Here is a 15,844-nt window from a genome sequence, read left to right as displayed (position 1 = left end):
CTTGTACTTAGGTGTCATAGATTTTTATAAAAAAATAATAACAGACAGCTTGGCGTGGGGTGGGAGACATTACCCCGGCGTTGGGAGGAGACCTTACCCAGGGTAATCTCTCCCGCTATCAGTCTCAGTCGGGAGAAATCCCGCAATATTTTTTTATTTTATTTCAGATAATCATCCAAAAAGCCTTTCAAATATAAGAAAAAAGAAACAGATAGAAACAGAAGTAATTTATATTTGTCAGTAATAAGAAATGCTTTAGGTGATATTGATAAGCAACAAGTTTATCCAAATCAGCTTTAATAAAAAAAGCGTTACTGATTTCTTTGAAAACCTCAAACCAACAAGATTTTGTCAAATTTGTGGAGCATTTTGTGAAATATTCCAACGCGTCTCTTCAAAATCGTGTTCTGTTTATCCTCGACAACCACGAAAGTCATGTCATTATTGAAGTCGTGAAATACGCAAAATCAAATGTAGTAACTTTGCTGACTTTACCACCCCATTACATACATGTTTCCATTTATTCATCTTTCAAGACTAGATATAACTCAGCCATGAATAAATGGATGATAAGTAACCCAGGACGAACTGTTACGATCTACAATATACCCGGATTTGTAAGAACTATTATGTCGTAGACTATTAGCTAATCCAATATTTTGAGTGGATTTTGAAAAACTGGGATACACCCCTTTAACCCCGACACCTTTACAGATGAAGACTTTTTATGCTACGCGGTAACAGATAGAGGAATGACTAGTGAACTGCAAGAGCAAGATGTTTCTTCGATTTCTTAACTTTTAGTAGCTGCAGAACTACCCCCAAATGTAACCACTATCGAATTACATTCAACATTTATTGTACAACGTCAATCAGAGCTTTCAACATCAGCATCAGTATTCATGAATGAAACGTCTAGGGCCAATTCACCATCAATTTTGGCCGAGGAGGAATCTGAATGTATATATATATATCAAAGATGCCCAAAGTACCTTGTTCGTGTCCTCATTTACTATGTAACATTATGTACCATATTCTTATGACTCAATTTGTATTATGTAGAATTACAATATTTGTAGAATTACAATTTCCAATAATTATTTTGCCTATTTTTAAATCCGGGTAAAGGCTCCCTAGTTGGAGGGTCAAGTCTCCCACCCAGGCGGGAGATATTAGCCAAATGTCAATTTGGTAGAAATCGTTAATTACTCATAAACTATTAATAATGTATTAAACTTTCTTATAAGAAAATATAGATAAATAATGAGGCTTCAGATACAATTTATAGAAATAGCAATTTTGTAAGAATGGAAACATTTATGAGCATTTTAGTGGAGGGCGGGTCATCTCTCCCGGACTCCCCCTACCGAATTTTTCAGTAATGTAAATTCACTAATAGATCTATTTGTTTGTATTGTAGAAAGGAGCAAAAATACATTTATTTTGTTACATTTAAGCTAAGTATATTTATATTTGATTAAAGCAAATATGTACCTACTAGCGTGAATATCGAAGCATACTTTCCTTTCGAACCAAGTGTGAAAATAGCCTAGTAAATCGCACTTGGAGTCTACGCGATTACTTTATCAAAAGATGTGCAATATAAGATTGAGAATATTGCGTTGGCAACAGATTTAAATGGCGACACGTCCTCTACTGAGTCACGGCGTACGGATATGGAGAAAACATCCGAGGACGGATCGATTGGCGATGAGTAATGTAATTATAATGTTCTACCAACTGGTCAACCGACATTTTGAATTGCGCACTTTCCTATTAATATTCACTTGTGCTTAAACTGTATGCAAAAATTACGATTACATTGACACGTATTTTAGACTTAAAAGGCCAAGGTGTAGGTGCTAAATCACAGGTATCCTACCAGATCCTACAGTTCGCCTAGTAGTTGAAACTATGCCTCTCGCTCGAGGAGTCCGAGGTTCAAATCTCAGGCTCAACCTCTTAGTTTTCATATAGTTAGGTGCATATTAATACAATATAATATAACCTAGTGCTTAAGAAATTCGGCCTCTCGATCGAGGGGTCCGAGGTTCAAATCCCAGGCACGCACCTCTAATTTTTCAAAGCTATGTGCGTATTAGAAATTAATTATCACTTGCTAAACGGTGAAGGAAAACATCGTGAAGAAAGCTGCGTACCTGAGAGACCTTAAAAATAATCTCAAAGGTAGATATATGAAGTCTACCAAATATCTATCCATTTGGCAAGCACGATGACTTTATTCTTCTCATTATGTGAGAAGACCCGTGCCCAGCAGTGCGAACGTAATAGATTGACGAAAACTTATAATTTTCAACCCACTTCTAGTGTAGACAAACCGAAAAACTAACGGAATTTTGAATGACTACATTTGACATTGGCTAATGGAAACAATTTATTTGTCTTCGTCATAACGTTAGCGTAGTTTTCTGAATTTAGAATTAACTGTACGTCAAGGCCGTCAAGGGTAAAGTGTACCTAATCATATTTCATGTACTTACGTATTGTACATCTATATTTCTGTTGTTTGTTTGGGTATCACGGAAAAATACTATAGGTACCAATTATAACAATGACTATTTTGTTTAAAATAACATTTTATTTCACATGACTACCAATGAAAATATAACAAAAACATTCCGTTACAAATACACCTGTATCAAGAGGGTGAGTTAACTCCTCAACAACCACTGCAATTTTTCACACAAATTAAATCCATAATAGTTCACAACATAGAGTAAGCAAGTACAATATTCTTAATATACTTTTATTTTCCGTATAAAAAAGCTAAAACTAGTTTTGCTAATGACTTTATGTAATCCATGATTAATTAACTACATTAATATGAACTGACTTGCGAGAGCAAACTAAAGACACCTTTTGATAAGTTTCAAGTTACATGTACTAGTATGCAACTTGTCAACAAAGCTAACACTCTACCTAGACTCTAGATGTGGTTCTAGGAAGAGCACTTGTCTTGAATATTTTTCTCATGTAGCGTTAGCAGGTACCTTTTGTATAATTCCTAGGTATTTATTTCTTTGACATGTAATTTTATAGGTAATATTAGAGTAGCGTCATTTTAGACCAACGTCATGTAGGATATCTCAAAGCTCTCCCTCCCCGTTGTTGAAAAGGTTAAGAGATTTTTTTTTTTATTGTATTATAAACCCCTAAACGTATTATAAAAAACAAAAAAGAAACTTTTATAAGTTAGTTAACTAACTTTTAAAAGTTAAGTAAACTTTTATAAATAGTAAAGTTATGTACGTGTAATAATATAATTTGAGGCACAAATGAAAATGAGTGTTAGGGGCTCTATTACTACATTCCAAAGTTAGGAGTATCGTGAATGTCCTACTTACTGCTATCAGATTATATTTGCAACTTTTACATAAGTTCTTATCGTAAGATTTATTTTCGCAAACAAAGGACATTATCTAATTTCCTCTCTGATTAATTCATACAATGTTTACGCATCGTTCATATCGGTCAATCTGCTGTTGAGATGGAGGCATACTGAGCGATAATTAGGAGTTTTAAAATATATTTGTATTTACCATTTACTGTGTAACAATCAATCAATCAAACTGTGTGACAATCAGCAACAATCGCTGGCGATCAGTGACGACAGTCGGCAACGGTCGCTGGCGATCGGCGTCTACAGTCAGCAACGGTCGCTGGCGATTGGCGTCAACGGTCGGCAGCGGTCGCTGACGATCGGCGTCAACAGTCGGAAACGGTCGCTGGCCATTAGCGTCGACAGTCGGCAACGGTAGCTGACGATCGGCGACAACAGTCGGCAACGGTCGCTGGCGATAGGCACCGACTTGTATGACCGACCGACCGACTTCATGTATCTTGTGCGAATAATCTCATTGCTCGGTATCTACCTACTTAAAAAAACTGGACAGTTTTATACGGTTCCCTTTACCGTGAAAGGCGTTTCATTAACTATTCTTAATATGCATAATATTCTTTTCTACGATATAATACTTACAATAAAAAGTAGATTTCTAGTTATAGCTGAAATTTAAAAAGTTATTTATACCCAAGTTAGACTGCAATTAATCCATAACCATCGTAACATACATTATCGTTATCAGTAGACACGATTATACCGTAATCAATAATGTATATCTTTGTATGTTTGCATTTTTTATTTTACTTAGATAGTGCGATAAAATACTTTTAACGACAATTTCCTCATTATATTGTTGCAAACTGTCAAGGTGGATATAAAACAGTTTCAGCTAATTAAATGAAAATAAATGTTTATCTTGAGTGTTTATGTTATTTATGTACATCAAACGTTACATAGTATGCTATAAGGTTAAGAGTATATGTGGTTATCTAAATGTGGAACAAGAACATGTTTATGAACCGGCTCTACTTACGAGTACTTCCCAGAAGCAGAAATGAACCCCTGGCGTTGTCAAGTTTATCAAATAAGCTATTAAACTTTTTAATGTTTATTAAGTTTCAGAGCTACAGTGAGAATTAAAGCGAGTGTTAATTTATTTCTATTTAACTTTAATCGCGCTACGTGTACCCACAACTTAACAGTCTTGCGTTCTGCTCCACTCACTTCCTTTTGCCTGATATCGCAAGCTGCCAGTTGAAAATCGAACGCGAGAACGAAGCACGCGTCGTGCTTTAAAAAAAAGTTATTATTTTTAATTGTCGTTGATTTTTTCATGTGAACAAAAGTGCCAGTGTTAAAATGTCAGTGTTGCTAAAAAACGTTACTAATTGCATTTGGCACGCGTTTGACTCGCTGCAAAACAACGATGTGGTGCACAAATCGAAGTTAAAGGTGAGCAGATAAATTAACTTCGACCTTCTTTACAGTTCACTTGGCAAAATTTGTCGGCGTTGTCATGCAACTGGCAAAAAATATCCTTGACATATCGCTAATATGATCAACGGCGTACAAGATTAAAGAGCCAATTAAATACTTACTATTCAAAATCTAATTTCTAAACGACTATCGTTTTTATTTCAAATTCATAATAATGCGTGTTTTTGCACGAAATAAAACAAGTTTTAATTATTTTGATGTCTCTCTATCTGTATATATATTATTTTGAAAAAAAGCTGAATTCATTTTGCCATAACTTTCACTTAAAAACTTTTCTTACAACAACATGTTTATGCGAAAACTTTTATAATTTTTAATTTACATAAAAAATATTTATAAGCACAATAAAGCAGTGCGTTACATCTTTTAAGTTTAGAGTGAGTTCCTTGAATTTGTTTTCTAAAATGTTTTCAGTGTAAAATCATGTTTTGTTACTTGAATGAGTCATTGTTGTATTTTCTGTGTCACCTCATTAGATAGAAGGAGCGTAAACATAGAACCTCTTTGTTTTAATTGGCGTTTGTTTTGTAACTGTTAGACTAATTACAAACAATTACTAAACCAATATTTTGCGGATTTTAATATGTTAAATTCAAAAGTTTTTTATAACACTGAAGTAGTAAAAGGGTTTACAGTTTGCCCAGTTGTTTTCGCATTCTCCATACATTTCCAAACAGTTCTGATACAGTCCGCTGGGGGCGCTGATTGGAAATCTATGGGCAAACACGTAAACAAATACAAAAACAGTCATTTTTGTAAAAACGTAAAAACTCATACTAAAGGTATAGATGTTGACCTGATGGTTAGTAGTCAGTACCGCCCATGGACATATGTAACCAACTCTATAATAGAAAAATAGTTCCACGTAATGCCTTATCTAAAAACCTAGTTTGTAGAAATTAAATATTATAATTGTCCTTATTAATTACTATATAACACGTTTAATCTAAGTTATTTTTCCTTATGTAATAGAATAAACATTTTATCAACTTTAAGTACGAAGTTGTATGTTGTGTGTCATAAGTCGTAAGAAATATATCTGATAATTACATATTAAAAAATGATTTACATGACAGTATTTATAAGCGATAAGCTACCAAAAATTATCTTCTAATCCTAAAGATACAGCTACTTGATATTCCTTAATAATATATTTACGATAAGAAATCGTCCAGCTTCATTAATAATATAAATCACTTAAGCATTTAAATAACCTAGGAGCGTAAGTGTCCAGCTTAAACCAAATGTTAATAATGATAGTGACGCACAAGTTTTGTCGGATTGGCAGTGGGTTCAGCGTTCGATCTTCGGTCAAGCAAATATTTAAATGATGAATTTAAATTTCTGATCTAGGTGTCTTGTATTAGTGTACCTACTCGTCTTCTCTGTACCTCTCGTTTATTTGTCCAATTGTCCATAGCATCCGTTACATATGGAATCTTTGGGGCCATTAGTATAGAGATCGTATTTTTTCGTACAAGGGAGATCAAATAAAATCAATAACACTTTTTTATTTTTTTTGTAGTAGTTAAAATACTTATTTCAGTCGATGAGAGGCATTTTTTAAACAAAGGTCTCTTTTTAATTTTAAATACGTTATAGAAACTACTTCAGCATATTAACCCTAAAATATTCCTTCTTTCTCAATGTACCATAAGTTGTAAAGCGTACGAGCTTTGAAGGATTCGTTCGAAAGCCGTGCCTTAGCCTTTTTAGCGCAAAGCAACAAAAGGTTTAGCCTAGTTAGAGCTGCTCTTAGCTCTACAAAACGCCAGCTTGCTAATGGCAAGACCGAGTCAAGTGACAGGCTTAATCTGAGGATTTTTCCTAATACGTAGGTATTGTTAAGTAGGTATATACATTATGTACCTATAATTATGCGTAGGTACTAGGTACTTTATAATAGTAAATTAGTAGGCGTGTTAAGGAGTCAATATAACCTTATTAATTTAAAACGATTAAAAACTACTTAAATTTAAGACCTATTTCTTTCAGTTTTTTTTTAAATATCTATGTATTTTGATAAACCTCAATTAAAACTATTCTTACTAAAACTAGGTACGTAGGTGGTATGTTTAAATTTTTTCGATTGTACTTTTTTACGATTATTTGCAAATAAAATTGTCTTCTATATATTTCTTTAGAATGTATTTAGAGTATTTTAATAATACATAAAATGATGGATATGAAAAATTCAAGCCGCTTTTCCAATACCTACCTGCTACTATATTGATCGCAAAATATTTGTGCGCCAATACTTTGACCTTTCAAAGAATTCATTTATAACTGTTGACTTATATATCTGTGATCAAATAATTGTTTCCTTATATGCTTAACGAGCTTTTGCCCGCGGCTTCGCTCGCGTTACGAAGTTATATTTTCATCCCCTATTTTATCCCCTTGGTGGTAGAATTGATCAAAATCCTTTCTAAACGGATGCCTACGTCATAACATCTACCTGCATGCCAAATTTCAGCCCGATCCGTCCAGTGGTTTGGGCTGTGCGTTGATAGATCACTACGTCAGTCAGTCACCTTTGAGTTATATATATTTAAGATGAATAAGATTTTAATTATTGCTACGATAATAAAGGTTTGGTATATTTGATACCTGCTCATGAATAAATAATGTTTTATGCATATAGGTCATGTCTAACTATAGTACATCTAGATACAAACGTGCCAATAAAATTATCATTTTTAAGTGAAGTATTCCATTTCCATAAAAATAGGTGCATTTGGAATGGAACCAACATTTCTGGATAAAAGCTCTATTTCTCAACATCGATTTGCGGCAATATTATTGTTGTTTTTTTTCAGTTTGCAACATTCTATTTTCAAGTTAAAATTATTTTTATAAGTAGTTTTATTAAGATTTACTTGAATTTAAAAAATAATGTTAAGGGTGAATAACCCTTATCATGTAGGGGTATTAAAAATAGATAGTAGCCTATCCTATAAAATTTGGTGAAAATCGGTAAAGCCGTTTTATATATAACCTGAGTAAGATATCGTATAAGACTCGATAAGTTACCAGACCTATTTAAAACAGAACAAGAGACACGAAAATGAGGAATGCAGTAGTTACGTCATTCCTCTATTACCCGTCATTCTTATATACCCAATTCGAATGGTTATGTCATGATGGAGAACCTTTACGACTATAGCAGAGCCTAATGTTGAAATGGGGGCGGACGGTCCGTTAACGAGTGGTTGGGGTGGAGTGACTTTTGATAAACAGGAGATAGTCCCCTATTTAGATTACTTACGCAAGTATGTACCTACTGACTTGCGAGAGCAAATTAAAGACACAGTATGTAGTAGGTACGTATGTTCCTTTGTAAGGACCATGTTGGAATATAGCAAAAACTCAAGCCTCTTATAATGTATAATATTCAAGTAGGTTATATATGATAAAGCTGGCAGCTGAAAAACATATATTTTTACTTCTTCTAATTTGTCATTCTGTCAATGATTCGATATAATAAAAAGTATCTTTTTGGAGTGAATTTTATTTTATTATATTTCATAGTTTATTTTCTCGTTCTCCTGTGGCCTATTCCCAACAGGTTATGGGCCCAGGCTACGCTATCGTAAAATATTGAAAAATATAGTCATCTACTAAGTATAAAATTTATGTAATATTTCAAACATGGAGTCGCGGAAGAAAAAGACACATGAAAAATGTTTGATGGCGAACGGCGATGGCAAACAATAATATATAAGTGTCTAAACCAATACCGTCTACGGCGAAAACAATAATGGATGACTTAAATAAAATTACGAATGGAGAATTTTTTGGCTACACAATTATTTTGACTGCGTAAGAAACAACTTAATTTGGAATTGCGACCTGATATCGAACGCTGATACAACTTATTTTAATGATTGAGTAATATGATCACTAACTTGGTGCTAAACTTGATTAAATGGATCAATGGATGAAATGGATCGACGGATTATGGATCAAAGGATGAAACGAATCGACGGAATGCATATAATTCAATGTCTCATCTTTTAGATTCAATGAATACATTCAAAATGTTCAAAGTAAAATTGAGACCTGAAACAACTGAACTTCAAATATCACACGCTTGTAAAAATATAAATTTTAATATAGAAAAATGTGTAAACTACTACAAGAATACTTACTACATCATGCAGATACACAAGCTAATATGAATTTTTATCATGGAAACTGTTGGTGTAAAAATTATATTTTTTGCGATCTGAACCCGTCGCTATTACTGATGCTAACTGTCATTATATCAAGTACCTAATTGCAACAAAATGGAGACAGTAGTAGCTATATAACTGTAAATGCATTGGACACTGCAAATAAAAATAAGGACAGTTTCGCTTTTATGTCTTAAAAATGAAATTTATTTGATTTTTGTTCCAATTCTAACCCTGACACTTGTTTTTCTTTTAGATTTGAAAACTCTGATCACTTTGAAAATACAAAGGATTTATATGTGTCAAATGACAGACTACGTTTAAAATTGGAGGAGCTAAAGATTTGGTAAAGGTCAAAAACAAAGAATTTAAAATTCTATACTGTTCGCCAAAAGTTCTGTGGAACTTTAGTTCTATGGAACTTAAGCTGTACCTATGCAGCTTCTTAGTAAATCGAATTGAATAATAAAAAGGTATGTGCCGGTTATTAAAAAATGAAGGGCATATTTATAAAAATAGTAAATGTCTATTATGTAGTATAAAGGATGATAGTATCATTATTTTTTTCATAAAATGATAGATCACAGTATAAAATAAACTTAATTCAAAGTTAGAAATCGTATTAGTTATGGCACAAACGGTCATTTGAATAAACAGAAATTAAATTTGAATAGCAGTGATAGCCTAATGGTTAAGAAACTCGACCTGTCTAACGAAGGGTCCGAGGTTCAAATCCCAGGCAATCACCTCTGAATTTTTTCAAAGTTATTTGTGTATTAGAAATTAATTATTACTTGCTTAAAAGGTAAAGGAAAACATCGTGAAGAAATCTTCTACACCTGAAAGATTTATATAATAAAAAATCTGAAAGGTATGTGAGTCTACCAATACTCACTTGGCTAACGCGATGGATTATGATCTAAACCTTCTCATTCTGATAGGAGACTCATGCCCAGCAGTGGGACAATAAATGGGTTGATGAAATTTTAATATTTTTAAAGATTTTATTATTGACCGTCATGTGACAATCTTGAATACTTATATGTAATCTGTGATCTTGAATTTTCTGAAAGTCAAGACTGACCAGCTAATGGTAAAAAAAAAAACATTTTTTTTTTTTTTTATTATTCACTGTGATGATTGCGATTCGATAACGTCGACTTCCTTTGATGACAAAAATTGTCTTTATGTTCATGTATTTTAAATGGGAAATAAGTATCATTTTAAAAGTCTAAAAGTGAAAATGTATCCTATAGTAACATTATTCATTTACATTATGATAATGATCGAGAATATATTTCTGAAATAATGAACTTAAGGAATTTTTGTTGGCAAGATAATTATGTATCATTAAAATTTACCTTATAAAACACAATAAAATGGTGAAACAGAGCAAATGAATCGTATATTAACCGAAATGGTTGTAAATGCGAAATTAAATAAAGCTTTTGGGGTGAAGCTGTTACAACAGTCATATACCTACGTATATTTATAAAAATATACATATTCCCCACTAAAGCTCTGATAATAAATAAATAAAACACCATGTAAATTGTGGCAAGGTAAAAACAAAATCGATCATATGAAAATGTTTTGGTGCTACTGCTACGTTCGTAACACAGTTAGCAAGATTAAAGATAAAATTATTTTAGATCCAGCCTAGTTGGTAAAGATTTTAATGGATATACATTATTAAATATTAAAAGTAATGAAATGTCCATAGCTGCTAAGCAGATCATGTAGTTGATGAATTAAATATTGAAAATAATGACAACAAACATTGAGCATTACATATCAATATAAAATTTAGAAAGCCTGACTCTGATTCGGCGAAACTAATTTAAAGCTAACAACAACATTCCTTAAATGATAATGCGTCAACAATAACTATTAAATACTTGATCAATCCCTGAATTATTATATATGGATGCACAATCCTGATAGCTGATCTTAATTAAGTACTTTGCAATAATTACCTAAATAATTTAAAGGTATTTTAAGGTGCCTATTAAATGGTGAAAAGCAGTACAAAGTGAAATTAAGCCACAAAGGAGCAATCAAATCTGATATTTTGTTTACAGACCTAAATATGTTAACATTATTAGTTGCAAGTGGGTATTTACCACAAATAATAATGAACTAAGTAGGTAAATCAGAAAAAATAACAAAGCTCGTTTAGTTGCTCGAAGTTTCACTAAGAAATTCAGTTTCAGTAAGAAATTTTACAGGATTAAGATGTAACGTTCGCACCAATAGCCAGATTTACTACATTTAGATAGATTTAAATGTACACCATATGGACGAAAATACTACCTTTGTAAATTTCATTTGATATAATTAGAAAAATATATTATAATGGTTTTCATACAGATAATATTTATATGGTAGTACCAGAAGGTAAAGGTTGCTAAAGATAAAGAAGGTTGCCTAAAGATAATAAAGTAAGTAAATTAAATAAAAGCTTTAACGGCTTAAAGCAGACATCTCGGCTTTGGTTTGAACGTCTTCATGTTATACTTAAATATAGGGTTTAAAAACTCTTAAAGGTACATTCTCATGCAGATGCATGTAGATAAATGTTTAAATATACCTATATAAGATAAATTAATACGGATAAGAATAGATATATGTATAGTCCCACACGTATGTATATGGTTTAATAATTTCAACAAAATAAGCATTATAAATTTGCAAAAACATTTTAATGCAAATAATTTATATTACAAATACAAAATAAATAACATAATTTCTTGATATAGATGTTGAAAGAATAGCAAATACAATATCACTTAATCAGTCTACTAATGTGCAAAATGTGTTAAAAATATTCTATAAGTGTAATTTATCCTAATCACTTTCCTTATAAATTATTCAGTATTAAATACTGACTTATGCCATGGTGCACATTGTAGAGTTAAATAAAAGTAGTATTGTATAGAAATGTAAAAGTAAATGTACTTACGCATCCAGATTTTTTGTCTTAAATGTGTAAATATTTAATACATCTTTTAATGTTATATAAAAGATATAAATAGTTAAACCTAATCAATGAAAGCTGTAATTATAAGTAGTTAATTATTGCTTATGTGGACTCTGACTGAGAAACTGAGAACGCGACGAGACGCACAAACATAGTATTAGAAACTATTTGTTCAAAGTAATTAAAACTGCATAATTTCGTGAAACACACGAAAACAATGTAGACACTGTCGCAGTCTCATCAGCTAAAGCAGAGTACGAGTATAAGGTTTTGTTTGAAGTTTTCTTTGTATATTTGACTGATAAATCGATGTGGTCTGAAGTATCTTCAGCTCCACATGTGCTATGGTTAAGTTTGTCATTGTAAAAACATTTATATTTATTGTAAAAAGATGTGTGTTATGGAGTTTCTTTCGCCGCTTCTTCTCCATAACGAAACACCTAGTGAAGTGGTGGTAGATGTAATGACATTCAAGAAGTGTTCTGCAAAGAACGTATTTATAAATTGTTTTATACTTGAATTTTTGAGGGAGGCTGTTGGAATATAGCAAAAACTCAAGCCTCTTATAATGTATAATATTCAAGTAGGTTATATATGATAAAGCTGGCAGCTGAAAAACATATATTTTTACTTCTTCTAATTTGTCATTCTGTCAATGATTCGATATAATAAAAAGTATCTTTTTGGAGTGAATTTTATTTTATTACTAGATGACCCGGTGAACTTCGTACCACCTAATTATGAGTGACTATCTGTACCTCGTGGTTTCACTCGTGTAATTTATGTATTATGTCCATAAACTACTGGTAAATATTAGGAAATGGCCACAGGAGAACAGGAAAATAAAAAATACAATTAAATAAAATTCACTCTACCTCTCTGCACTCTGTTATTTTTTTACTCGGTGGTTATCAATTCGGCCGGTATCTTTTTTTTATGTATGTACACGAATTACTCCGCCGTTAGTGAACCGATTTTAATAATTCTTTTTTTATTGTGTTATTTTTTATTGTAGGTTCTAATGAAATTACAAAGTCAGTTCATCATTGACTATTTAAGGATCTGATAATGTGGCTCGGAGACAAAATATGTAACTCCTCAACCGATGGGGATATTTGAGTTGTGTTTGAAGATATTTGGTGTAAGTTCTAACGAAATTGCAAAGTCAGTTCATCATTGACTATTTAAGGGTCTGATAATGTGGCTCGGAGACAAAATATGTAACTCCTCAACCGATGGGAATAATTGAGTCGTGTTTGAAGATATTTGGTGTAGGAGGTTCTAATGAAATTGCAAAGCCAGTTTATCATTGGCTATTTAGTTAGGTTAGGTTGGAACACATAAGACAATATAAAACTAAGAGGGCAGGGCGCGGCAGCGCCCTGCGAGCGGGCGGTTCCAATCAATGTAAATTCAGACCTTACCTTAATTCATGATCACGTTTATACAATTTTATATTGTATTAATATAAATGTTATTATGTCATCACTAAAAAGGGTAAAAAAATTTTTAACAAAAAATACAACCGACTTCTATGTCACTACATAGTAAAAAATAATTCAAATAAATGTTGGTTTAGTACATATTTCTGAAGTCGGCGCTCAATATATTTCGTTCGAATTATTTTTTACTTTGTAGTGACATAGAAGTCGGTTGTATTTTTTGTTATTTTTTTTACAAACACGCGAAAAGAAATAACGGTATAACTATAACTTCAATAACGGTTAATTTTAAAGAATAGTACATTACAATACGAGGACGAAAAATTTTTTTCTGACAAGTGTGAGTTTGCAGGCCGAGCCGCAGGCGAGGACTGCAATCACACGAGTCAGAAAAACATTTTTCGTCCGCGTGTTGTATAAAATTTTATATTACGGGGTCGGAAATGGGGGTTTTGCGCACGCGAAGCGTGCGTAAAACGTCAATTTACGCACGCCGTGATATAAAGTTTATTTACTTATAGTACTCTAATCGGGTTGTTGAATAGCTAAAAATGCTGAAACAGGTGTGTAAATAGAAAGGCGGTTTATAACAGTCTTAAGGGTTGATCTAAAAAAACAAACAGTGACTCAGATGCTTCATTATGTCTTATGATAATTTTCTTAGTGCTCCAAATTAACGGATATTAAATTAAAGTTCCATACCCGATTAAACGACCCTAAGGGTTGATTTTCCAAAAACGGTGAAAAATGTGTTCTATTATTTTGAATCAAAAAGCTAAATTCCAATTTTCATAGACTTTGCTTCAAAATCTGCCGACTTCTAAACGAAGTGTCTTCTAAAGCCAAATGCAAATTTTTACAGTCTTTGCTTCCAAATTAACGGATTTTAAAATAAAATTCCAACTCCTACTTAACCAACTTAAGGGTTGATTTTGCAAATATCGTAAAATAGATATTTAATTACTTTCTATCGAAATCCTATCAAATACCAATTTTCATATAGATTTGCATCAAAACTGGGGGACTTTAATACAAACTTTCAACTCTTATTTATTCACGGAAACGCGGTCGAACAGGATAAAAAGTATCCTATGTCCGTCTCCTGGTTTTAAGCTACCTCTCCACCAATTTTCAGTCAAATTGGTTCAGCCGTTGTTGAGTTATAAAATGCTTCACGAAAACGCGGTCGAACGGGATAAAAAGTATCCTATGTCCTTTTCCTGCTTCTAAGCTACCTCTCGATTAATTTTCAGTCAAATCGGTTCAGCCGTTCTTGAGTTATAAAATGACTTCACGGAAACGCGGTCGAACGGGATAAAAAGTATCCTATGTCCTTTTCCTGCTTCTAAGCTACCACTCGATTAATTTTCAGTCAAATCGGTTCAGCCGTTCTTGAGTTATAAAATGACTTCACGGAAACGCGGTCGAACGGGATAAAAAGTATCCTATGTCCGTTTCCTGGTTCTAATCTACCTCTTTACCAATTTTCAGCTAAATCGGTTCAACCGTTCTTGAGTTATAAAATGACTTCAAGGAAACGCGGTCGAACGGGATAAAAAGTATCCTATGTCCTTCTCCTGGCTCTAAACTACCTCCCTACCAATTTTCAGCTAAATCGGTTTAGCCGTTCTTGAGTTATAAGTGGAGTAACTAACACGACTTTCTTTTATATATATAGATATTTCATAGTTTATTTTCTCGTTCTCCTGTGGCCTATTCCCAACAGACCAAATCTTGCAACTGAATTTTAAGCTAGTTAACCCCTACTGATTGTTCTCGTAATTTTGCTTACACATTTCATTTAGATGACAATTTTGGATGACATTTGGATAACTTGATTGGACATGTGTTTTTACTGTTCAAAACAACTTATGTTAGTGTAGATATCCAAATAATTTTAACGCAAAGTTTCAGTAGCAATATTTATAACAATAAATAAATATAACAATCACTTGTATACCCTATAAAAAGTTGTTTACTATAATCTGGCCAGACTTTGCTAATCTAGATGCAACATTAAATTAAAGTTTAATTTGTACATAAAATCTCATTCTTTATGTTATGTCGCTGTATTACAAATTATGATAAAAACATTTCCTAAGTGATACATTATTTATTAAAGAGAATATTCCGTAAAGCGTAGAACGCATGGTACCCCTAGCAGAGGGGTGTGTACCACTGGCGTCGCGTTGTCGCCTGAAATGCAGAAACTAAAACTAATAGAGATGTTTTTCTTCCAGGAAAGATAACCAAATTTTTATTTCCTTGTCATTTTGAAGTTCCATCTACAACTGTTTCGTGGTTCGGTTTGCACGGAAGTTCTTGCTCCGCACGTACAAATGCGTAACGAGCTTTCTTTTGAGGTATTCCTGGAACACTATATGGA

At 32.6% G+C, this 15,844-nt stretch overlaps 1 protein-coding gene across 1 annotated transcript in view; it reads left to right on the top strand.

Moving 5' to 3' along the window:
* Positions 1–4,622: 4,622 nt before the first annotated feature.
* LOC140757568 (differentially expressed in FDCP 6) overlaps positions 4,623–15,844 on the top strand; it is a 55,646-nt gene continuing 44,424 nt past the window's right edge. Inside the window, exon 1 of the mRNA XM_073093338.1 lies at positions 4,623–4,816. Within this exon, the coding sequence (XP_072949439.1) occupies positions 4,724–4,816 (93 nt within the window). The 5' untranslated portion in view covers positions 4,623–4,723. The remainder of the gene's footprint in view (positions 4,817–15,844) is intronic.

Source organism: Epargyreus clarus, unplaced genomic scaffold (assembly GCF_041222505.1).
Source record: "Epargyreus clarus isolate Ecla_fem2 unplaced genomic scaffold, WU_Ecla_fem_2.2 ptg000004l, whole genome shotgun sequence".
Taxonomy (NCBI): domain Eukaryota; kingdom Metazoa; phylum Arthropoda; class Insecta; order Lepidoptera; family Hesperiidae; genus Epargyreus; species Epargyreus clarus.
This window is presented reverse-complemented; position numbering and strand designations above follow the sequence as displayed.